The 26,630-nt window shown below is 36.3% G+C and overlaps 1 protein-coding gene across 2 annotated transcripts; it reads right to left on the reverse strand.

The window, feature by feature from the left end:
* Positions 1-1,118: 1,118 nt before the first annotated feature.
* UFL1 (UFM1 specific ligase 1) lies at positions 1,119-23,363 on the reverse strand. Of its 2 annotated transcripts, none has more exons than XM_040059494.2 (19): positions 23,256-23,363; positions 22,426-22,571; positions 21,555-21,583; positions 20,684-20,781; positions 19,759-19,873; positions 19,393-19,523; positions 18,667-18,725; positions 14,731-14,877; positions 13,463-13,638; positions 12,559-12,738; positions 12,114-12,234; positions 9,630-9,752; positions 7,825-7,945; positions 6,770-6,933; positions 5,574-5,704; positions 5,352-5,432; positions 4,506-4,591; positions 3,887-4,067; positions 1,119-3,181 (listed from the first exon to the last, which is right to left on the reverse strand). In XM_040059494.2, the coding sequence occupies exons 1-19, from the start codon at positions 23,330-23,332 to the stop codon at positions 2,969-2,971; spliced, it is 2,379 nt and encodes a 792-aa protein (XP_039915428.1). In that variant the 5' UTR covers positions 23,333-23,363; the 3' UTR covers positions 1,119-2,968. The 2 variants fall into 2 exon arrangements, with proteins under 2 accessions (XP_039915428.1, XP_039915427.1); XM_040059493.2 differs by having other exon boundaries at positions 7,825-7,954.
* Between the last annotated feature and the right edge of the window lie 3,267 nt (positions 23,364-26,630).

Consider the following 26,630-nt stretch of genomic DNA (forward strand, 5'->3'; position numbering starts at 1 on the left):
TCAGAAACCCCAATCTACCCAGATTTGTAGAAATTTCCATTTCTTGGCCTACTGTTACTTACTAGGAAAAACATTCAAGGAGCAACCACAGCTTGAGTAGCCTTACTCGTGAGCCTACAGAGGACAGAACTACTGTAGTTTTATCTCAACAAGCTCTCAGATGGATTCATGCAGACAAAAAACCCCAGTGATATTATTTAGAAACCTGTGCCAAATTTTTTTAAGAAGCTGTGAAAGGAGAGTTGAAAATTCTAACAGAGCAACAATTTGCTTATTCCCAGCATATCTGTAAGCAACCAACTACAAGTCATCTTTTGCCACCTAAAAAGAAGGAAAGGCAAGGCTGTTGTGGAGACAGGTATTACTCTACCTATTGCTAATGCATCCACTCCCATCTGAGAGCAGCAGCAAACAAGGTTGAGAGCATTTTTAAGTGGTTGTGTATAGACACATACATGCATCTATCCATGTCAGTTTATGAGATTAAAAATGTAATGGTGGTGTCTTGACACCATAAGTGAAGGTGAGAGACTGAAAACAGAGTAAAAGCATTAATTTGTATACTTTGTAGTGTCTTTCATTTTCCTAGATATTCCAAAGGGCATTTTTGTTTTGGGAACTGCACCTCTGATTTCTAAGACAAGATTACTCTTCCTCCCACATACATTCCTCCTATGGAGAAGAAAAAAACCCCTGTGAATTAGCAAAATTCCTTTTCTTTCTCTTTCAGAAGATATACTTCTGTATCATAAACTAAAGACTGTATTTCCAAACCAAGAAAAAATACCTGGGACAGTTTTCCAACCATGTCTCCTTGAATTCTGTTAGTAGCCAGGAGATATCACTGAACTGTGGTGCTTCCATTGTATCAACTTGTATCTACTTCAAAGAATCTATTTTTAAAAAATTCTTATAACATACGCTGGAATACAGCAAGTTGAATACATGATAAAGTAAATTCTGCAGTAAGTTCATTATTATGCCAGCATAAAACCATATCAAACAAAAATATAGGGACACCCAAATTGATGTGTTAAATCTAACAGTGCATATTACTTATTGCTGTTTGAAAGCTGCAAGTTGCAAAATGGCCAAACACCGGTGAAGTCAACAGAATGTTCTTCAAATACTTCATCATTTAATAGTATTAAAATAATTTCTTATTTGCATACAGAATTTCATATGGCATACTATTTACAAAAGTGCTCATTGTCATATAAAATTGTTCACATTCATTATAGGAACTTATTAATTACTCTGGCTAAATAACACAAAATCAAACCTATTCCTGGACACAAACTATTTCTTAAACAAAGCTCAACAACCTGACTATTTTCCATCTTTTATTTCCCACTTCTCACTTGTCTTTTACTGTCAGCTGTTATAACCTCTCACCAAGGAAAGAGAAACAACTACCTTTGCTTCTGCCTTACAATTCACAACTGATCTTACGGCTGATAAAAGATCAGCATTCGCATGAACACTGTTAAACATTACTGCCTTTTAAATATGTGTAAAATTCTATTGTTTACATCACCAAAATCACCTTAACATTTGCCACTCTGTTACTGGGGTTCCATATGTGGCCTCTTCAATTTTCAGCTGTTTCTATTTCATGCTTGGCTATGTTTATGATTAAGCTCACAGATTATGTGAAATGCTGGAAAATAAAAAAAATTTGAATGGAGCAGAATTTGCCCTCTTTAAGCATCAATTTTGGCAAGGATAGGTGAATGACATTTTTTGTGATACTGAACATTTTTCATCTCTTATTACTCAACCTTGATGTTATGCAAACACCCTGAAATTACATACATGAAATCAATGGGGATTACTGAAGTAATAGAACTTATATGTTTCCTGTTTGAAAATGATCTTCCCTTAAAAATAAATTAGAAGTATATCTGCCATACAAGAATGATGGCATTAATAGTGATAGAACTCAATTTTTCACATTTTTGCACTTTCCTGAAGACATAAACTACTGTTTATGTAAAAATAAGGCTGGCAAAACACTTGAGGGAAGCAGTATTTCTGTCTATGAAGTTTATACAGAAAGATCATGAACTAAATTATTTTCAAGAATCTCAGGATAAACAGAACACCGCAAGTTCTCTCAAGAGCTGACAGAATGCAAACAAATGCTTCTATCTGCTATGGGAACTGGACTAAGCAATCAACAAGTCGGCTGAATGAACACCTTGCATGTACAATATGGCAAGTGTAACAGGATTTATCTCTCCCAAAATACCAATGGAAAAGAGTGTCCCCTTCTCTGAATTACAAGTTTTAAATGAACAGCTGTTTCAGACGTTAGCAGAATACATCAGTAGTATGAGCATGCTGATATTCATGAACTTTCAGTACAGTTTGAAACTCATATTAGTAATGGGTCACTTCTCTTAAGTTTATCAATATCCACTTGTACTCAAAATGTTTTTACTGTTGCAGTCCAGTGAACAGAAATTGGAAACATCCACAGATGCGGATAACAGAGTAAAGATGGCCTTGGGGGGTGTGCTATTAGGTATCAGAGTATGTTTCAAAACCAGTATTTGAAATTAAGATAGACAGGCTTATAGACACTTATCTGCAATCTTTATCTCACTACAAATCCAAATCAGAGAATCAGCCTGTGTGTGTATGGAACAAAATACACTGTTATTTGAAGAGTAATTTCTTAAGGTCTCACATGAAGATGCCAAATAAAACTCACTGGTTTCGTACCCAAAGCATCCACAAATGTGTTCTGCCACACCTACATTAATGAGTGTTAAAAGTACACTGTAGAAGTAACAAAATTCCATTTGCCACCATCACTCAGCAACTGTGTTCCCTGGCTGTGACTTGCAAACTACTAGAGGCCAAATTTAAAATCTGCCAAACATTTTCTGTTGTCCCTTTTTTTCAGCATAAAAGAAAATAAAGTCTGACTCTATCATGGAGGTGGATGCGCTGAATAACCATTTTATTCCTCTGTAACAGAAACCTTCCGAGGTCTGAGAACAAGATCTTTGATAGAGGTAGTGATTTCCTGGAGCTCTTTTCGAATGCTTTCCGCTCCTTCCTCTTCTTCCATGTTATCTTTTGTGTCACTGTCTCCATGTTCCGTTTTCTTAGTCTGGGTGGTCAGTTGTTTCACCACTAATCCTTGGTATTTGACTATCAGCAAATGCTGATCCTGAGGGCAAAAAATGAGAACAAACCAAGGGGATGTCAATGTTACAGAAAAGGTAGACAGACCTATATAACTAAAGATTTAATTTTTTAGAAAGCATTCTCCCATTCTTGGGCAAAGAGAGTTAGTGATACAGAAATGTATTTCTAATAAAGTATTTGACAACCTAAATTCTGAGAGATATTCAAAGAGGCAGAAACCTGAAAGCGCATCCATGCTGCAAAAATGGGACAATTAACCACTGAAGCATGAAAGCAACGCAGTTAGTAAACATTACCCACCAATTTTGGCAGTATAAAATACAGAATTTCAATGTATTTGAAGAGGTACATATTTTTTTCAAAACTAGATTAGAAAAGTTTAAAAAGCAACCATGCTCTAGCTCAGCAGAAAGATGTAAAAATGTTCAGTTGTACGAAATATAAAACCCCCCAAGACAGACCTGTCTCTATGGTTAAGTCAAAGGACTAATAATAGATTGATTTTTAATTTTATTAAAAAAAAAAAAAAAATCATGACAGATCCCTGAAAAGATAGGTTTGCAATGCAGTACAGGCATGGGGAATTGTGTATGCTATACATAAAGTAATGTTTATACATGAAACTCAACCGTGTCAGGTTTATGCAGCAAAAATAGTGTAAGGCACAACATTGATGTTCTGTTGTAGAAAAAAGGTAATTTCCCCTTAAAAAGATAGAAAAGAATACCTCTGGGATCTTGCCACTTAGGAAATTAATGATCTGTGGTACTGATCTTCCTGGTGCATGAAGCATACAGTGAGTTGAAAACTGAAACAACAATACTGATGTCAGGTGCAGAACAAGAGCTGGATCTTCTGTGACTCTGAGCTGTTCAATCAGAGCTTGTCTATGCTGAAACAGGACTTGCCTAAGGAAGAAGAATATATTAAACAAAAATATGATTGTATGATTCTATCATATAGTAGTTGATCACAGATGCTAAAACTTATTTAACATAAATTTATTTTTACTTTCTCTTCTGACAATTTATTTATGTGGAATTCCAAAACATTAATTAAAAAAAACCCCAAAACTATCACCAGCACAGGTCAGATTTTGAAAGACCCCTAGGGAATTTATACACTATATCACAGAAAGCAGTGAGCCAACAAAATTAGCTAAATGTGAATTCTCCTCTTCTCCTTCTCCCATGGATTCAGAACCGCTTGACTTTCTTTTTTTCAGTTAAGCTGTTTGGAAACAAGGACTGCATCTTACACATTGAGTATGACTGCTCCCATACTAACCACCCAGCATTTGTGCCACAATATAGCCACATTTCATAGAATAAATAAAATTAAGGTACCTTTCCTTCTTTTTGTCTCCTTTTTTCACTATAATACCACAAATATCCACTGCAGAATCAAGGCACGAAAGAAAATCTTCTATACTCTATTAAAAATAATATAAATATTTAACTTGTGCTTGCAGATTGTAAAAAAGTTTACTACTGTTCACAATCGCACAAAAGATGACTGTGAATACACTTAATAGAAACTATAAAAAAACCAGAAAGTAACATGTTTAGTAGAAATTACCTTTGTTCATCTTACAACAGCTCATACACTTAAATACTAACCCAAACTAATTCATTAGTCTTGGAATTAAAATTAAAATTAATATGTCTTACAATTATTTACAAATATATTTTTTATTAAATAACACCTCAGTATGGCCTTTTGCATAAAATAATTAATAAATAACTCTCCTTGTGCCTACAACTACCATAATCTCAATATTTGGTTGGGTTTTTTTTTTTTAATATCTGCAATTTTACTAGTTAATAAATACATGGGAGAACAAGCAAGAACTCTGGGAACAAAGTACAAGAAACATCAACCACTTTACACTGGAGATTCTCACTCAGTTTTCACTCTTGTCACCTGCCCATGAAAGGCACACTGGACTCCACATGGCAGCAAGGAGCCAAAGGTGACTACCAGTATCAAAATGTAAGATCACCTTTTCATCTCTGAAAACTCACAGATACGAAAACACACTTTCTCTCACTGCCTTACACAATACACAAATACAAAAGATTATTTTGCCTTCACCCTTCACAGCAGCAGTGGTTATGAACTACTGTATGTGTGTCAGCTATTTATTAGCATTGTATGAGCAAAACAGAAAATCTGAACTTGATTAACTTTACCTTGCCATTCAGAGAGTTATGCAGTTTAGTTAAAGGACCTTTGGTATCTTCTGGCAGTTTACCTAAAATCTTGATTCTGCCCTGTATGGGACAAGAATGGAAATAATCTGTAACATTAACCATCCTTTTAGACGTAAGCATTTTTCAACTGATGCAATTACTTACTGAACAAACATCACTGATTTACTTGAGACTGTTAAAAAGGAACTTTTCATTCTGTACCTCACTTGTGATTGTAGAGTAATTTTCTGTTGTCATCATTGACTCAGATGCCAAGAAGTTGAAAACCAGATTTGTAATGTCTGTACACAGAGTCTTCAATAGGTGTTTGGCAAGGTTAGTCTGAGTATCATCTGTGAAAATAAATAAGTGATTAAAGTAACTTATCATAGTTATCTGATTCCTATGATGTTACCACAGCACCTTCCTAACTGTGGACTCTATCAACCATGAGTAGTATGAGAAAATTTATCTGGATACATGAAGGTAACATCCTTCATTTGCTGTTACATTCTTATGGAGCATTGTTTAGTGAAAAATGTGAGCTTTCAGATCTGTAAGAACATTTTAATGCATTGCTAGTATTTCAAAGATGTATCTGTAAAAGCAGTAAACTAGTCCCTGTACAATCCTCCTGAACCACTGCTATTGATCAAGCCAAGAGGATGCAAAGGAAAATTCTGCAGGACAAGCAGTTAAACAGAAGGACAGCCATGTGACTTTAAGACTGAAACACTGGAATTTGGGGGAAAAAAAAAAAAAAAAGAGGCCACAGAATACACGTCCAAGAACAAAGGTTAATGGGAAATAATTCCATATATTCCAAATACAGGAATATCAGATTGTTTTGCTAGTGTTTCCTCCTGCTAAAAGATATTCAAGGGGAAAATCCTAGGAGAAAGCTGAATATAGCAGAGAATATTCCTAATGTTAACTTTTCTGTCACACCCTACCAAGCAACCCCGTGCAAAACAAATCTGAGTCTATCCTCAAGCAGCAGCTACTTTCAGTATCAAACCTATGAGGTTTAAACAGCAGCTTCTTAGAATCAGGTGGTATTCAATTTTTTAATTAGTGGCACAGCTGACAGAATAAAGTGAGCTTACTAAATTTTTTTTTTTTTCCACCTAGACAGTGAAAAATTGGAAGGAATACAAACACTTGGGAAGGAAAGAAAAGAACAGTTATCTTGACACAAGATAGAATATGGATATGAAATAAAGAGAATGTATTTCAACTACTGTGCAAAGCAATGGATTTTCAGTATAAAGGCAGTGTTAGGATACCAAACGCATCTCCAGTTTTTTCTTTTTAGATTTTCCTTTTTAAACTCTTGCTCCTGACCGACCTTTAATGTAGATTCTGCAATAAACATCCTTGAAGGAGCATATTCATTTTTCAAAGTATGTATTTTGTACCTGTGAAATGTTTTACTCCCTTTTCAAATAACCGAATGTTGTTGTACAAGTTTGAGAATTCCTCTTGCAAGTCCTTCATAGCCTGTCTTCTGCTGGCTCCAGAGGAAGATGCTGAAGATGTAAAAACGGAACGCACAACTTCCTGGTAAGTTTTCGTCAAAGGTCTTAGAACAAGAAAGAAGAAAGGGGAAAACACTGAGCAAAGTGTGAAACTGTACAATGTTTTCCAAAATATATCAGCACTAGAGAAAACAACCTCATTATGTAGTAAATGACAAGAACATGAATGTTATAGAGTGGTGAGATAAACAAAAGGCAAATGATGAACTTCAGAAAAAATATGCCACAAGGAAATTAAAACATACTTAATGGCAGACATTCTAATGTTATAACATGTATGGTATGCAAATGTATGCCAAGGTTTTAACTCTTAACAACTCCTCAATGGGAACAAGGTGAAAAATGCAAGGATTTCCGGAAGCAATGCTATTCACAAATTTCTGGGGGTCTCTGGAAAAATTTCTAAAGATGCAATTACTACAGCACTCCAAGTTTATTCAAGCTTAGCTATTACAGTCTTATCTTATGTTCCTTTTGCTCTGAACATACATATTCACATCCTCTCTGGTATGGAACACCTTTTAAAAGAAGTCATTCATCTTTGCATAGCTCAGTTTGCTGACATAACTTACTGCACAGTTCTCATAAGCACCAGTGCAGACAAAGATACCAGGAAACATGAACATATACCAAAGGCTGTCCAGAAGATGGGACTGGTGAAACCCTAGCATGGATCAGTGTAAGGGGGTGGAAATACACCCATGAAGCTAAAAATGAGCTCCCAGGACCATGCAGTGCTAAGCAGAAGCACATCACTGTGTCAGCACAGCTACCTAATACGTAAGACGTGTAACACGGAGCTATACAGAAAAAGAATATTGTGGCTCATGTCTATCAACAAAGCACCCTTTTCTAAGCAAGAAAAGAGACTGAAGAGTAGATTCATCTGAAGTGAATCCCCAATTTTCTAACTCGAGCTGAATTATTGAAATTACCTTCTTAGATGTTCAGCAATTTCTGTAATAAGCTCCTCAGGGCAATCCTGCATGCGGGTCTTTAAAACATCCTCAATTTCCTCTTGTGACATGAAAGGGAACTCCACCTTCTTATTCCTACCTGTAGTGGCTACAAACAACACTCACTGAATAAAACACTCCATTTAGTATTGCTGCAATTACTCTGTGGCATGAGACACAGTACAAACACCATAGAAGAAATGCATTATCAACAATGGAAAAAAAAAGGACAACTATACATGACAGTTGAATCTTACACATATGAAAAACTGACAAAATTTCTCTTTTGATCACTTAGAAGTTTCTGTAATAGACATCTGAAGTAGTGTATGAGGATATGCATTTTTGGTGACACTTTTTGCAGTCTGCCTGGCCCATTAGTTTGGAAACCATAATGTCACCAAGACCAAATAGAATTTAAAGCACCAAAACTGAATAGTTCCTACTTGAAGGATTTCACTTCACAAGGCTGTTTTATTTTTTTTAACTCCACTTAGTAAGGTACACAATCATGTGTCCTAAACTTGAGGTTACAGTATAAAATCTGAAACATGATAAATTAAACCAGACAAGGTGTTCCAGTAATAAAAGCAACTTATATGCATACAATTTAGTATATCTATATTTTGGTTTTGCACAAAATATGAACTTTTCCCGGGTGCCATAGAATTTTTACGTATAAGAAGGAGATCAGAATGACGACAGAACCAGAAAAGGACTTGATGCAGATGAACCTTAAAACAGGCTAAATGTGCACTTAAGTACGGAGATCAGTGATGTTCCTTGTTGTGCCACAGTAGTAACAAATGTACAGAGCTCATAAACAAGTGAAAAGGGAGGTTAAATCAGGTTTTAAAAAGGATCTTATTTACATTTGAATGGTTTCATCTGAGTTTACCTTGAGATCCGGGTTCAAGCTATTTATTATAATACAGCAATACAAGCACCAATAAGGGCAAAACAGAAAGCCGACACCAAAACCCAGAAGTGACTGAACATTGTTTTACTCAGTAACTGAGTAGTCTTGAAAAACAATTCCATTTATATGTGAACTACAGTACTCTGTGAGAGCAGCATCAAACAAAATCACTGCACTGTATTTCACACAAATATAATTTTAGAAGTATTTTTCAGTCAGTATTTAAAGTCTGGACACTACATATAAAATGGAAGCACACATTTCTGGTTCTCCATCAAACAAAAGGAAGAACACAATTGCTCCACTTACAACCACTGTTGCTCTAAGTCTAACAGTGTTGGCTTTTACTTAGCAAATAATTCATGCTCCTTCTTGTAATGGGGAAGGTAGAAATAGGCACCAAGAAGGAACGCTATTAAAACAATCAAAACATTCGTTTGGACTGTATATTTTATTCCTATGAAGCAAAAAACTGTTTGATTGCTATGATTTTTTAATTTAGGCCATTCATTTATCATACACTATGCAGCAGGTGTTACAAAATCAAGTGTAACATTCATCCCCAAATCTACAGCACTTCCTACATAAAATAAAAGAAAAAATATAAAATGGTATTATTTCTTTGACTTAAATTTCTTTTTTAAAGACTAAAATATACAGTGAACACGTATACAGTCTATTTCATTTAAATAGCAACATCAGATCCGTTGATACAATTTTAACTACATAGTATTCTCATCTTCATGACATTTTAGCTGACCTTATCTAAACAGTGGGGGAAGAACAGACATGTAGAAAAAAAAGCAAGTAGTAAAACCATGTTGAATAGATACGAATAGATAGTACCTAAAATAAAACGACAAACCTGTGGCAGTCCCTTGTGACTCTTCATCACTGTCAGCATCCTTTCTTCCTTTCTTCTTGGTTTTCTTAATCTTTATCTCTCTGGCATTCCCACCACCTCCTGCTCTCACGCTTCCACTGCCCTCTGGTGGGGAATAACTTACTTAGTACACAGGAAAGCACTTTAAAAGTTTACAATATCATGGTAATTTATCTGTGTTACTTGTTAATGCTGGATTGAAAACCACAACCTAATTCTAAACACAACCTACAAAAAATATTTCAGAATCTCAGCGCCATAAATTTCTTTCTTAAGAAAAAAAAAAGCAACTGAGGTAAAGCTTAGTTTGAGCTAATGTCTGACAAACACAAACACTAATATCAAACACACATATTAAGCAAAAAAAAAAAAAAAGAAAAAAAAGAAAAAAAAAAAAAAAAGAAAAAAAGAAGCAGTGTCTTTTTTCAGCTAAAAACAGATGAGACACCAGAGTCCATAATGTAATGAGGGATCTTCTGTCGGCTGAAAATAGCCATCTTGGTAAGCATTTAGCATTTTTATTCAATGATGCTAAATAACTGAGTTTGTAAAAAATATTTTAGATAATCAAACTTTGTTAAATTCCAGATAAAGAATACTACACTATAAACATTTATCCAAAATATTCTTGGAAGCACACGTTGAATTAACTAGAGCACTCAACTTTTTTGACTTTTCCTAGATGACTTATAGAGCAATGGGATGTTCCAGTTCTGGCACACATAACAAATTACTTTGTTCAAAAGTCCTGCAATCAATGTATGCAACTGCAGACAGAATCTCAATTTGCTGTACAGTCCCTCTCCACAAGGCAAGCTGTTCTGCTCTTTGTTCCCTTTGTCAAAGCCTCTTCTGTTATTTTTTCACTTGGAAGAAATTTAAATTCCATGGTGCCATACACATATACACTATGCCTTGAGAAAGCAGGTGTTTTTTCCATTTAAATATGGTCCAAGGTTTCACGTAACTACATTATGTAACTACTACTGTTTAAGAAAAAGAAATACAAAGACAAGATGCTATTACTTAAAAAGCAAACTGCATCTGTTACATGCCATATATGGATTTTTAAGCATCACTTTGCAGGAATAGCCAAAAAAAATTTAGTGCTTTTCACAAACTTATTTGAAATGTGACTACACTGCAGTAATTACATTACATAAAACCACTATGTTGGGATGTTTTCAGGTAACGCACATAACAGTCCATAAGAAAACATTTCAGAGTAGTGCTTGCTGATGGTGCTGCATGTTACCTTTGGGTATGAATGTGTCTAGACACGTAGTACAGGCTCACACTCCTCAGAGGGCTGGAAACTGAAGGCATTCTATTATGACAGTTCAATTAAAGTTCCAAGCTTCTCTACCTTAGCTATGACCTAGAAAAACCTGCCATCTCTTGTGGCCAGAATAAGTTTAATTTCATTGTCAACTCAGCTATTTCTTTTAAGAGTATAGTGTTCTATTTTGCAGATGAGTATATTCAAGCAATCCAGATGCAGCAGTACTCTAACTCTCTTACTTTCAGTAGCAGAGAAACACTCTGCAAGTGAGTTCAACATAGATTGCTCCGCTGTGTTGTAGCAGCACAAGAGCTACATAAAGTTTTTAGGATTCACACTCTTCAGATTGAATACTCTTTTAAAAATCAGAAGGATTTCAAAGGATTAAACCAACATTTTTATTCTTCCTTCGACTGAAATCTATTCCAAACAGTCACCACACAAATGGAGTAAGGTTTGGGATTAATTTAATCCAGAATATACCTCAAAGTAAACTGTCTTAATCTCAAAGTAACTGTTACATGTACAAACAACAGAAAATTCTATGGCTTTCTCAGAAAAGATGACAAGTATTCTTAAAAAAACCCAACAAAACAAAAACAAACAAACAAACAAAAAACACACACACACAAAAAAACAACCCACAAAAACAAAAAACCCCACCAAAACAAAAAAACAACCAAGAAACCAAAAAGCCCCCAACCCCCAAATTCATTCTCAATTTAGGCAAAGTTATTTTGCAATTAATAGTTCAATATGAATAATAAGAATCATATTAATTTTCCAGGATCCCCGAAAAATGGAGACTAAAATTCTATCTATACAGTGTTATAAAACATGGCACAGAGGTCTCTGATCTCATACTGGTTTTATTCAGTCTATTGTATAAAATAAGAAATGAACACAGGATTCCTTGCTTCTAAAAACAGTAACCTTGTGTTGAATTAACTCAAGAGACTTTTACAGTACTTCCTCTGCATTTCTAACTCTGAAATTAGTTCTCATGGGCATACTTGAGATGTATCCACATCCACAGTATAATGGTAAGCGGTTGGATTTCTTAAATATGAGCAATTGACTGGAAGCATTTAATTGGCTACAAAATATACTAACTTTATATCTGAGTATTTCAAAGATCAAACAAGTTTGTTTTGTTTTGCTTAAGCTGAATATTGATGTTTTACCTGTTGCTTTCTTTCTTCTTTCATCCTTTTTGTCTTTTTTATTACTATGTGAGTTTTCTAAACAAGAAGCCTGTTTTAAATCTTCTTCAGTGATTAAATTAACAGGGTTGTTCTTAATTTCCTAAAATGAAGAACATACACATCATAGCAAAAAGACACACACAGCAATGGAAGAAACATTTAAGCCATTTGGCCATTTTCAAGTATACTAATCAAACATCATGTTTTCCAAGTGACCGGGCTTCCTGAGTGCCCCAGAATATAAATCACAGTCATTAAATATAGAAACCTGCTGTTCATTTGTTTTCCTTCTTTTCTAGTTGTATTTCAGACGAGATGTACAGAAATTATAACCCTGATTAGAAAGTTCCATGACTTTGTCGCATTGTTGTTACTCCAACACTCAACGTGCACTGCATCTTGACCATTAAAAAACCTACTGTACCTTTTCTGCTTTCTGTTGCATCAGATCAGAAAAAAGGTCAGCACAGCTGCTTAGAAATTTCTCACTGACTGCAATGGTGTCATTGAAGACTAAACCTGAAGAGCTTTTGTTTAAAGATCTCATCACTTGCTGGAGCAAAATCCCAACATCTTCTACTGACAATGAGCTGGGCAGGAGAGTCTAGGGTAAAGAAAATTAAAACACAACAGCCTTGTAAGTGGATAAAGAGAACAGACACAGGCCATTTGACATCTGCTAACTATTCAGAAAGCATTGTCCTTTTCAAACTAAGCTAGTAATTTAAGAGTACAAACCATTTTAAATCTTCCAACATGGCAAATCCACATTGCTCTAGAAATATGTGTTACCTCTGGACAAATGCATGGCAACTTATTCAAAATGAAGCTCAACAGCTACAGAGCAACACCAAACATAGAACAACAGCAGGACTTAAGAGCAACAAAGGTAGTGCTGTAAGGCCTAAAATTCGGACTTAGCTAGGACAAAGTGGGTAAGACCCCTCTGTGCACCAAAAGTGTTGTAAGCATTTAGTTTAGACATTTTCTCAAAAAAAAGGAGCAGAACAACAAAACAAAACACAAAACTCAACAGAGTACTTTTACAGTAGTTTTGAAATGAAAGTTAGTCTTACTTATCTATAAACTGAATGCCAGTATGTCCTTCCCATTTTTGTTCAGATCAAATCAAATGTTCAGATCAAATCAAATGTTCAGATCAAAAGGGCAAATAATGCCCTTTTACTTGTCATTTTAATTAAACAGAATTTTTTTCCTTTGGCAACATAGAATTTCATTATGCATATGTGTGGTTTCAATAAAGTATCATTTGACACAAAAATAAGGAAAAAGAAATAAATCCAACAACAACTGAAAGGATTACTTACAGCTACATCTATCCAGTTTCCAGAGCTGATGGCTTCCTCCACAGAGGCTTCAACTTGATCCACAATTTCTTGACCAACACAAGCTGCTCTCAGAAATAAGAGTTGTGCAGACTTATATCTTTTTTTAATGTAGCCTGCTGGGTCAGGGATGCCAAGTCTATACAAAGCATCAAATTCTGTAAAACAGTTAGATGCCTGTTAAAACTTAGTTCCTTCATACACATACAAGATTTATGGGATGACTTTATTTTGAAAGCAGGAAATAAAGAATTACACGTATTTTTTATACAAGTAAATGAAGCCTTAAACTAATGTTGACCTAAAACTTAGTTCAGTACAAGCTGCATCCAAATGTTGTTAATAGAAGTGTGCAGATTAAATCACAGATGTGACTTTGATCTGAGTTTAGAAAATTTTTTTTTTTTATTCTTATACTATTAAATTTATATTTGCAGTCATATCTTTCCAAAGGATTAAAACACAGCACAAACAATATTTATAATACATACAATTTGTTTTCAACTCTTTAGCAGTTTATACTTAAGATGTGGGGAAAACAGTCAAAGACTGAGAGACACTCCATCAATCAAGCAGTATTACAGAAATACTTAATACCATTATTCTAAGTTATGGTGAACCTTTTCAATCACCAAGAACAGCTGCTACTTAGGGCCTAACCCTTTGGGACCATAAGGGGACATTCCTCTCTTTATTCAGACTCACGTTTTCCCACAGCTCGTGGTGTTTCAAAACACCATCATCCAGCATCACTCAGCTTGAAGTTGGACAGAATTGTCAGGATTCAAATCAGGACACTAGTGCTACTCACTCCAGTTCTACAAATATTATTTTGGAAAAAAAAAAAGATCTTTCTGAGCACTGCATGTTTGTACTATTAGCGGCCAAAGTTTGGTTGTAATCTGGACACCTGGCCTGCAACTCCAGCCATGATGAACTGAAAAGTCTAACGATGAACAGGCTAATCAATGTCTTCAGAGCAGTAATAAAAACAGCATTTGTAATTGTTTGTGAGAAATAGTTACTATTTAGCAGTATGGTCCCCTCTGCTGAAATACGGTTCATCGTGATAAAGTAACACACACCATTATGAGCAAGATGGTCTTTCAGCAAAGGAATATCAGCCACTGCATTGATTTCTACTTCTCCTTGTGAGGCTTCACTCTAAGCATAAGCTATATTAAGGTAAGACCAACTACCCACACTAGTTTTAGAAAGCTATTTTATCTGTAAGAATACAGGTTAATTACCTAAGTAACCATTCTGCTTGAAAAAGGAATCCACCCATTTGTTCTGTGTTCTGGAGTAGATATCTGGAACAAACACAGCCTTATCCTGTCTCCCACCAACCACGGTGCCTTTTAGACGACCAGAATTAACAAGTTCTTCTAGCAAAGCTACAAGAGGAAAATAAATGAAGAGATGTTTTCTAAGTTAGTATATCCATTCATCAAAAGATAGTAATTATTTTCCCTAGTTTGTTTCTTCTTTCTTCCCACCAATTAGTTTGTGCTTGTTCTAGTGAAACATTGCCAAGCTCTATCAATTATTTTTAAAGCTTATGAGATTTTCTTCACAAAAACTCTGGAAATCAGAAGATGTTTCCAAAGAGTGAGCAACAATGGCAGGATCAAAACGTTTTTTATTGAACATATACGTGGGCAGTTTTAGCTTTTAATTTAAAAAACACAGACACAGAAGAATCTTTCTATGGCCAGAAGAGTAAATTGTACTAGCATTTTATTAATAATTTCTCTTTGAATTCACTGCTTGCATGTTAACCAAAATGCAAAAAAAAAAGATCTGAACATAGAAATGACATGAAAAGTCATTACCTAAACTGTATGACACAGTTACCAATAATAACCTCTTGAGAATACACAAATACTGCTGACAAAGAACATATTGGTAACTGGGAGTACCAAAGTACTAGGCGCTTCTAATGACAAGTAATATTTTTTCAATGCATTTAAGTTGCATAGGAATACCTGATTTGTCTCCTATGTTTTGCTTCTGCCTTTTTGTAACACAAGAGATATATTTTAAAAAATCAGTGGCATCATTTGCTAACTCTGCTAATTTTCAGAGTTTTATCAGATGGCTTTTTTTAATACTCAGTTTATGTTCATTTCCATTTCATTAAAATACAAGTTTTGCTCTGGAACAAAACATTAAATGGCATCACACAGCAAGGCTTCTTCCTCATTAAATAGAAGGAGCCGTCAACGCTACAAGATGCTTAGTACAGCACACAGAGGTTTAGCTCACTTATGCAGGAAAGTTTACCTGAAAGCCCAGTTCCAGAAGAAACAGTGCATAGTAAATCATGATAGTTTTTGTCAGATATAACCATAGTGTAGATGAGCTTCTATAAGCTAGCAGCTATTGAATACAACTGCCACTAGCAAAGCTGAACAATACTTACACTGAAAAAAATGCAGCAGAAAGAGAAACTGATTTAAACAAGATACAGCTTTACGTAATTTAAGACAAGAGCCAGAAATTGTGTTCTGCCATTGTTCAGTTACATCAAATAAAATGGAACTTATAAGACCAATTCTGGAAATAAAATTAGTTTTTCATACTTCCTAATATTTTAGTTGCCCTAGAAATTAGAGTCAATGTACCTATTCCACTTAAGCAATTGTCCGAAAATACAGATTGGCTCTCTGTTTGCAATTTCAACGTCTTTTTATACAAAGTTTTAAGAAAAAAGAATTAAGACTTTCGGAGAGCTCCACAAAATTGTTTGAAAAATCTATAAATGAACCGGTCTTTAGGGAAAGAAGATGTCAGAAGAAATGAAGTGAAATGAAGATATCAATTAAATTCTGTATTTTACCAAGTGCCAGCTCTAAAACTCCAGGGCAGGAGGTGCTCTCAGAGATTTCACAGACCACTGCTACAAGTATGTCTAGACAGTATTTTGTTGTAAAACAACAGGATTTCTGTATAAATTCTCATTTACTTTTAAAGGTAACCAAGTAGTTTGTAGTGTCCTATTAGGTCTCTATCAGAGAGTGACAAAGACAGTAAGTGTCCCTCTATGTCAGTCCTACACCACTAACATAATGCTCAGAAATGAATAACATCTGTGATTTCATTATGCTTTGTAATTAGTATTTGAACCTTCAGAGGAATGAGATTTGTCTTTACAAACAAGATCTGAGTCTGCTAGTAGATAAAACTAGCACTGAGAGGTAAGAGAAACAATGGGAAGGATTCTACTGATTGATGAATGGAAAAGAAGATACTTGCCTTTACAAACAAACCATAAGTTTGTTTGTAAATGAAATTGAATATTGAAAGATGAAAGCAACAATGGGGAAAACCCATAAATCCCGTAAAAATTAAAAATTGGCTGGGGGGTTATACATTAAAAGAGGACTCTTAGGTCTTAGGCATTTGGAAGTCTGTACCTCTCAAGTACCTCAGCCAATGGGGGAAGAGAGAGGGAAATGAGGCCGAGAAATTAGGATAAAAAGAAGGCTGCGTCCTCCGAAAAACTGAGACCCCAGGGGAAATGCCCCATGGCCTCTCCCTTTATTCAAATAAAGTAAAAGGACTCCTCTGTCTCCTTTTTGGACATAAACCTCTGGTGTTCATGGATTAATTTGCCTAACAACCTGAAGAGTTTCTCATTTCTAAAACTACTTTTTATCATAACTTTACGGGAGCTTAAGATGAATAGCAGCACATCTATGTGAAAGAACCAAAGAATAATACACATCCTGTCTAAACCCAAGTATTAATTAAATAATAAGCTGTTTGTAAATGATACAAATATGAGATTGAACTTAGAGTTTTATTCTGCAAGACACATAAAACTGACAAAGACCACTTTTAAACATATTGCTAACAGCAACAGGGATAAAAAGCTAATAATGTCATTAAAAGGTATTTTTAAAGTTTCCAACATTTGTATAATTGAAATGGTATTTCAGCAAAGGGACACAATAAGATTTGGCTGTGAATAAAAAGATAAAAGGCTCTTTGAAACTTAGAAGCTGCAGAGGTAATGAAAGACAGTAAGAAAAACTAAAGAAAAAGATGAACGAATTCACTAAAAAAACTCAGAAGTACTTGAAGTACATATTGTGATGATCACAGGTAAGCGTCAGGAGAACATGAGAACTTCAATTCACATTAACACTGTATATCATCAAAGCATGATGATGCACTTGAAGGACTTATCTGAAATAGACTGTAACCAAATACTGAGATTTACTGGGTATTGAGATATTATTATGCAATTTCACAGATTTTCCCTTTAATCTATAAAAACCTGGATGGCATATAAAAGGAAAAAAAAAAAAAAAAGTGGAAATTTTAAATTGATGATGTGAAAGTAGAGTGTTTAAATGATTTTATTTAAGGATTTTAATTGTTATTGAATAAGCTTGTGGCAGAGAACAACAGGATAGGCAGAGAGATGCTACAGTGGAGCTGAAGTGAGCAATGCCCTGAAGGCAAAAAGACCCAATCGAAAGAAGCATTAAGGGATAGAAGAAGAGACAGAAAACCATTAAAGGATTTTAGAAGATCAGCATCACTTGGTCAGCCAGCATAGAAGACTAATGATGCTTGAAGCAGCATTTCGAGAGATAGGAGAGGGCACACAAAGTGACAAACACGTAGAGCCTAAAGATGTCAGCAGCTGAATAGAGAATCTTTATGCATTTCTATTTAGAAAAGGAACTGCGGAAAAGAAAAGTAAATGGTTTAAAGATACGTTTTATCTCTCAGCATATAAAGTCATTTAACTAAAAGTATAACAAAAGCTTAGCCTCCATTATCACAGAAAAAAGTCAGTAAATAAAATCCTGAGCAATTAATGCCATTTGGCTACATAAAGTCCGTCCCCTTTTGTGTGCTTCACTGATAAAACTGCCAATAGCTAAGAGCAAATAATGAAAGAGATGAATAAATAAGTACTGTACTTCTTGCATCATTCCACCCCCAGAGGCATCTTGTCAACAAATGTTTTCACTGTTTTGGATACAGAGAACATCCCTTCAGTTATGGACAGCACAGAGGGTTTAATACTTTCTACACTAAAGGGAAACACGTTATTCTGTTATTTCAGAACTAAGGCTATATACTAAAAACACTCTTTGAAAGCACAGTTTTAATAATGAAGAAGGGATTTCCTAACAAACACACAAAATATTTTGAATGAAACTCACAGTAAAGTAAATGTTCTTGAAATCCATACCGAGTGATCAAGTTACTTACAGGTGTAGGCCTTGGGGAAAAAAAGAAAAACAAAACAGTACAAATTATTGATAGGAAACTGACATGGAGAATCCAGAAATAGAAGAGCTTAGTACAGATAAACAGAACTATGTAGTATCTTAGCCTCAGGGTACACTGATGTTTAAAACAGCTTACAAGGTTTTAATTTTGAATTACTGTGAAGTGATAACACAAAAGCAATGATAATTATTGTAAGGAAATTTCTGTTTTGTTAAGTTTTCCTCTTCCTAAAAAGCGACACAAAAATCTATTGATTTAATAAGAAAAACTTATCACATGTAGCAACCACATCAATATGTAACTGACTAAGGAGTAGTGGAGTGACAAGAGGACAGATATTCTACAAAGTAACAAAAGAACTATAGATTAACGTTTTCTTCAGCCAAAACACTAAGGTATGTTGTATAGTGTATATTGTTATACTTCGGGTTTTTTTTTTTTTTTTTTTTCAAAAGAGCGTCCCCGTTTCTAACAAGTGAGTCTAACATAACTGAGAATTGGTCCCAGGAACTCAGCTACACTTAGGAGAATCCATCCACAGGTCTTTTTTTTTTTTTTTTTTTTTTTTTTTCCCTTTTTCAATCAGCAGTGAATCTGGCCCATAAAGACCTATGGCAAAAATATTTTAATATGTTGTTGCAGGCATTGTAATTTACCGAGTAATCGCAGTGAACAGCCCACGAATGCGTGCTCGATGGCGGGACACAAAGGCTTCTGTAAAAATCACCCCACGGTTTTCCTGGTCTAGTTGTCCATGAATAATCCTGCCCAAGCGCCTGGATAATGCCTGTAAATAGAAGAATTGAGCTTTTCTAAGCATGCCTTCTTCCATCAGATATATGGGTATCTAATGACAGAAAACTGCAGAAAACAGAAGGATGGTTTGCAGATGCATCATGAAAACTAAGAATTAACCTTAGTATTAATTTTGCACAACACAGGGACTTAAAGCCATGGGTACTGCAAAGAAAGAAGGTGGTCACAACCAATTCTGCATTTGCCAGGTTGGTGGCTTTCATCACCTGTATCAGGAAGTCTCCTGGAAGGTCGTATGTCTTGCAGAGTTCTGATATTGTCACCTGGCCAGTTTCCTGGAGTTTATCGTTTATTTCTTCTGCTAATTGATCCAGATAACTCCTTTTGTAAAAACAAGAAAAAGAAAACACATTAAGTGTGACATTTCAAAGTCAACCTCAAGATAACATACTGAATAACGGACCTCCTTTAATATACCTCTCTGCTACATCTTTGCAACAATAAACTGAAAGCTATTTTAAATTAATAAAGGAGAACAGTGTAAATGAAAATGTGGGTTTTTTTAAAGCCTGCTAAGCACATACCGTAGCAAGTATTAAGAGGGGATTTATCTACTTGTATGAAAATTTCAAGCAAGAGAAAGAGGGAAACATTATGTCAATAAAAACTGGAAAACAGCTTTAGTAAGCAAGACAAGTCTTGACTATTTCAAGAGAGCCAGGAACTTCAGATTCTTTGACAAGAACAGATCCTGAAGCTTAATCAATAAAAAGGACAACCCCATGAGAGTATTACTTTAGTGGAAGCCGCGAAATAACTAGCTCAAACATCTTAGGCTTGTGTGGTATAACAAGAGGTAGAACTTTTGTCAATAGCTGAGGCAGACAGCAAAACCAGAGAGCAAATGAGATCTAGCTGCTGTACACAAAGACATTGGGTAAGAAATGAAGCCTCTTAAATGCAGGACAGTGAACAGAGATGCTCAGTAGGGCCTTTACACCATGGATTCACTGGATGCTTTGCTGAGAGGCGCCTTACCTATCTAAAGTAGCACAGATCATCACCAAGCAGCTCTAAGATCAGCCAAGAGAAATATATTTCACAGCAACAAAGGGTGGACATTATTTTTAGTTTGTGTTTTAAAAAATAAATATGGTATGAATTATACATATTGCTCCTCAAGGTACTCACTCATTTATAAGCTGTCCCAGTACAAGCTGAATACCTTTTTCAGATTTAACAATGTCGTTAGCTCTGTTTTCAATGTGTAGAAGATCCACATTTATTACCTAAAAAAAACACCTCTTATCAGAACTTTAAATTGAAATTCATTCTCAAAATTTGAGATATTAATTACACATTCCAGTACCTTGAGGAAAGCTGCTTTTATTTTGTTATACTATTGCATATAAACACACTTAATCTACGTTTTGGAATAAAGTAGCTATGCTTTAGGGAAAAAAAACCCCTCTCTTTGCAACAGTTACAAGGTTTAAAGTGGCCTATATAATAAAAAAAATACCCAGAAAGCAGTAAGAGAAAAAAGGAAACTGGCTTTCAGAAAGGTTTTCTGTTTCCAAGTAATTTTGTTCAAGCCTGAAGGGAAAATTAGCCAGAGAGGAAGACTACTCCAGGACAAAGATTAGTGGAGACAAGAGAATAATGAAAGAAGAGAGAAGATTCAAAAGATTCAAAAATAATGAAAGAAGAGAGAAGCAAAGTTAATTATGCACACTCCTGCAATTTTAAATTTAAATGGATAACATATTTATTTTCTGTCTGCCCTCCTTAGTTTACAAAGAAAGAATTCATAAACAAAAACTCTACATATCAGTAGTGATTTCAGAAATCCTAGATTATCACTAAACAGAGAGGTTTCAATAAAGCAATAAATGGACTGAATAAGTAATCTGTAGTACCCTGACATGAGCTACCAGTTCTTAATAAAATTTGTTCTGTTTTAAAAAAGCAACTTATCTGGAGTATAGCTAATGAATTCCATATTCACACTATACATGACAAAGAAAATAAAGAAGTATGAAGCTTTTATTACTAAAGTTACCTGTTGTAAGTCGACAATGTTAACTCGACCTTCAAGAAAAGTTAAAACACACTTTTAGTACATGAAACATATTTGAACAGATTTAGAATATAGTACAGCTCATTGTGCACACAATATTTAATTGCTTTTTCTGCAGACCAATTAAACTAGTCCACGAGTACCCAGAGATTGCGAAAACTTTCTACCTTTGCGTGACATTACTAACTACAAACTAACAGCAAATTTTAATTCAGTCCAAGCTGTCCCACCGGTATCATAAACAATGGCAAAACTGAAATTGGCTACTCTGTATGGACATAATGAGAAGCTGATTTTTCTGAACATATGACGCTGTGAAATTCACCCTTAAGTATAACTCAAAGTACAATACACTGCCTGCTCATTAAAGCCATCGATAAAAAGCTGTCTGAACAGTACTTGCTTCCCTATATATCTAAGTAACATCTTCCAATACTGGTGGCTCTTCACATTGCCAAAATAAAAGACCTGTCGATGACAATTTACAAATATTATTATTACAAATGGTGTGAGAGGAGAATGACTTTGAAGTTCCAAGACAAGGCCAAACACCTTGGCCAGGTACTAAACTATATCAAAATGCCAAATTTCCTTTAAAAGGATTTTTATACAATTTTTATGCCAGAAATTCCACATGGGTGAAAATAAACCAAAAAACATATCTTGATATGCTTATCTTAAAAGCTTGACACAGATCTGAAGTGAAAATAAAAGAGCAGTAGGTGAATTAACGTGTAGATGAAGCAAACTGACTTTTTCTGAAAGATTAAGGGTACTGAAAACTTTGAAATTCTTTCTGTAGCCTCCAATTTAACTTCCAAATCCAAAGGAAGAAGGAAAATGCCACACTTACCACCACAAACCTGAAGCTCATCGCGGATCTCCTTACTAATCTGTGCTGGAGTGACATACTCCTTGCCATCAAGTGTGTGCACTACTTCTAGCTGCTTTTCAGTGATCAGCTTTGTGACAATTTCTATACAGTTCCGTTCTGACAATCTATCAAAAGCAGAAGGAGTCAGCAGTTACTCTAAGGAAGTACTTGCTAAAACGACCTTTAAATTGACGTTTCAAACATACTAAACACAGGAAGTACAATGAAGACTGCTTGCAGTTTTTTGCAAATATACTTTTTCGGACAAAAAAATGAATGTCTGTATCCTGCTTATCACCCACCAAATCATCCATATGGCTTCACTTAGGCGGGTCATCTCTTCAAAACTTTCACCCGCCTCCTGAACAGCTATCAGCCCTGTCAGCTCTGAGAATGCACCTGCTGGTGAACTTAGGAACAACACTAATTAGATAATTCGTGTCTATAACACTACCGTGAGCTTTTTTTTAAAAAAAAACTTTTGCGCATTTCGAATTCGTTTTGCTTTAACAAAAACAAGTTCTGGGCACCGACCTCAACCGGTCAAGCAGACAGAAGGAAGAAACCGAGCAGTGGAGCCGTGACGATTTTGAGCTACTCGAACTTAGCTGTGACTACACACTCAGCCGCCTCCGCGGGCCTGCCCGGGCTCTGGGGTCCCAGAAGGGCCCGCGGGACTCCCGGCAGTGACACACGGAAGGCAGAGGGGCCGTGCCTGGCCGGACCCTGCCGAGTGCCCGGACCGGGGGCCGCGGGGGAAGGGGAGCCGCAGGCGGGCTCGGCGGCGGTGCCGGCGCCTCCCTGCTCACCTGTGGGCCACCTCGGCGAACTGCGCCCGCTGAAAATCGGCCGCCAGCCGCCGGATCTCATCCCAGGCCGCCGCCATCGCGCCGCGACACGTCAGCCCCGGCCGGGCGGCGGCGAGCAGCGAGCGGGGCCGGCCTCCGCCCGCAGCGCCGCCCCGCGGCACGGAGGGGCCCCTGCGCGGGCTCCGTCATTGAAAACGGACGGAACAAAAGCTAGCCACGGAAAAAGGGACAAAAAGCGATTTCCGCAGTCGGGGCTGGCTCCGGCAGCTGCATCCCGGCGGGGCGGGCACGGGAGCAGCTCTCCAGTGCTGCCCGCAGTCGGGCGAGCGCTGTCGCAGCTGGGCCTGGGCAGCGAGCCCCGCTTTCAGCGTGAACCGCGCTAGGAGCCGCCGCTACCGAAACCTGAAATTAATTTAGACCACGAGTTGGGTATGAGGTCAATAGCGCCGCCACGTAACGCGACCGCTGTTACGCAGCGAGGGGCAAACTGAATTTATTTAGCTGTCAGGGCGGAGGTGATCTCCACAGATTAAAGGCCTTTTGGAGCTGAGTCGCCTGTGGCAGTGGCAGGGAGCGCTGCACAGGGAGCGCAGCCACCCGTGCTTGGCACCTCCCAGGCGTGACAGCAGCGGGACGCTGCGAGCTGCTGCCGAGGCTCTGTCCTTGCCCGTGCAGAATTCTTACTGCTTCCTGCGTAGCCGCTGCTTTCACTGACCCTGACAGCCGCTCTGTGACTCTGCCTTCCAAAAGACACACGAAAATGTCTCTGGCAGGGTTCATGTCGTGCTGCGTGCAGGTTAAGTTTGCAAAAACTTTGCAACTGGCATAGTAAGTTGTAACAGCATTTATAGTGGGAAAAGTACGCGGCTTCAGTTTTACTGGTCGTTCTCTTTGAGATTAAAAAAAAAAAAAAATAGGGGCAGGATTCGTTTTGTTTGTGCATCTGATGTTTGCTGTTGAGGACTGGTCTTGGAGTCTTTGCAGTCAGCGAGACAGGCTCCTCAAAGTGTCCCTCTGCCAAAAAACATGGATCCTAAACGGAGTTCACTAATTACAGCAGGGAGGTGTCTGCGTTTCTCTGCAGGCAAAGAAGGACAGCAAGGGAGATTGCTTAGCCAGGTCCTTGGTTTAGGCATATTTCTGTGAAGGAGTAGTGTAGTGGAAGACTAGGGAAAAAATGTCATAGCAACTTTGGGGGCAGTTTTTATGAAGATTATATAGTAATAAACTACCATAGGGGACATGATGAAAAAGAACTTGGGACTCACAGCTAAATTCCTCCTACCTAATCTTAAATGTATTTGAAGTCCTTTAATTATTTGTATACTCTACCATGCAATAGAGAATCCCTTTCAGCTAAAATCTGAATCACCAGACTGGCCAAGTTGGGCATCGTAGTTTAGATCCCAAAGTGATGTATAGTGGCTGGGACCTTCACTTGTCTGTGGATGACTTCAGTTCAAGACAGTTCCAAGATTTTTAGAAATAGTCATCTGTAAATAGAAAAGGACTATTGTGGTGGTTTTTTTTTTTTTTTTTTTTTTTTTTTTTTTTTTTTTTTTTTTTTTTTTTTTTTTAATTAAGCTTAGAATTATGTTCCACCAGCATGCAAAGTAGGAGCTGATGAATCATGCCCAACAGTTATGAGCATTTGATATTTCTAAATTGCAGGTTCTGAGTCCTTTTCTTTCAATGTATGTACACATGCACAACAGATGCATTAATATTTTCTATACCTAATTGCTATTCAAGTAGCAATTTATTTTATTTTTTCTGTAGAAATCATTTTTCTTTAGAGAGCTTTTAAGTTAAATCTTGTTTTAAAAATAGGGTAACATTCATTTTACTATACTTGCACAAACCTCTTGCAGTTAACTGAGCTCTAATGTTGTTAGCATCTATTTTATGCATGTGTATGATACTGAAAAATGAAGTTGATACCATTTATTTTTCTGCAGTCCTTCTGAGTTCACTGATTCCAGAGCTATCACAGTAGCAGAAATGTTTTTGTTTCATTGTTGTGGGTATATAAAATAACTGTGAAGGTTTTTGTAGCTATAATGACAGCAGAAGTTTAAATAAACTTTTACATAATTATTATAATATGGATTGATGGCTATATTCCATTGACACAAAGCAAATAATTTCTTACAAAAGGCATGCACAGGATTGCACTGATTCACTCCAGGAATATCAATTACCCTCTCTTAATCAGCGACAATAAAAGCAAATGATGAGGTTCTAACTCCTGTCAAAATGAATCAATGCTGTCTTTATGACATAAAGTAAGTTATGAAGGTTTGTATTCTAGCATTCATGTTATAATATAATAGATATAAAGTGTGGGGTTTTTTTTTTTACTACATAAGGTATTTTTAGGAGTATATAGAAAATACTTAGAAATAGTAATGCAAAATAGAGAAGAAAAAAGTTTCTAAGAGGTGTGGTTTATCACAAAACTTTTTCCTTGGCATAAAAAATGAATTGAACGAATTCTGATATGCACAGTATACTTTCCTTTCCCTCAGAAAGAGCAGTGTCACACCTTGTAATGGAATCTTATCTGATATATACATGGGAATTGTGTGCAGTCTTGTGTTTTTGATTCGGGGAATTAAGACAAAGACAGTAAATAGCAGTGTAACCACTGGTTTGATGAAAAAAATAGAAATTATGCAGGTAGAAATCAATAAATAATTGTGTAATGGGATGTCTGAAAATGGTTTGTAAACTGAATGAAATGCAGTATAAATTAGAATTTTTAAAAATTATTCTTTCCTTCCACATATGTCATGATATTATCTTCATAACTTGCTGGACATATTTTCCTACCAAACAGGTGAGTTTGTAAATGTGAATTGTTTAGCTATCATGTTTTGCTTGTTAATGTGTTTACTTTGATTTTAGCAATGAAAAATGTTGCTGCTCATCTCATTTCTCTTTTATTGTGCTGGTATACAAAATATTAGTAACAATTTTGATGTGGTGATTCATAAGGATTATTCTGATGAAGAAACATGTGCCTAAGGTTCATTTATCAGAGAGAGCTGGCAGGATAAAACACCAGCTTTTTTAAAACAGTAACTGCTATTGGACTTTCATTAGAAGAAGGGTTTTCACCCTGGCTGTTTGTGTCATGAGTAGCATTGGCTTTTTTCATTTCCACAGTCCCTTTTTAATGCACAGTTATAAATAGAAGAAAGTTTTGCTTTTCACTGCACTCTTTTCTCTTTTCCTGTCATTTGCACTGTGGCTGTGCTAATGGGAGGGTGCTTAGCTCAACCTCAGGCAGCCTTTTCTGCATAATTGGTTCAGTTAGGAAACAATGCACTTTCAATTAATTGGTGTGATTACCTGCCTAACAGTGGGTAGGGG

This window comes from Hirundo rustica, chromosome 3, assembly GCF_015227805.2.
Source record: "Hirundo rustica isolate bHirRus1 chromosome 3, bHirRus1.pri.v3, whole genome shotgun sequence".
In the NCBI taxonomy this organism is placed as follows: Eukaryota; Metazoa; Chordata; class Aves; order Passeriformes; family Hirundinidae; genus Hirundo; species Hirundo rustica.

Excerpts from the sequence above, each read along its gene's own strand:
- UFL1 (XM_040059493.2), bottom strand. The coding sequence starts at position 23,332 with ATGGCGGCGGCCTGGGATGAGATCCGGCGGCTGGCGGCCGATTTTCAG. Across the intron at positions 19,524-19,758 it reads CAGGAGACTTCCTGATACAG|GCATTATCCAGGCGCTTGGG; the intron begins GTGATGAAAGCC and ends TTCTATTTACAG. Across the intron at positions 14,878-18,666 it reads TCAAGAACATTTACTTTACT|CTTTGCTAGAAGAACTTGTT; the intron begins GTGAGTTTCATT and ends TTCCTCTTGTAG.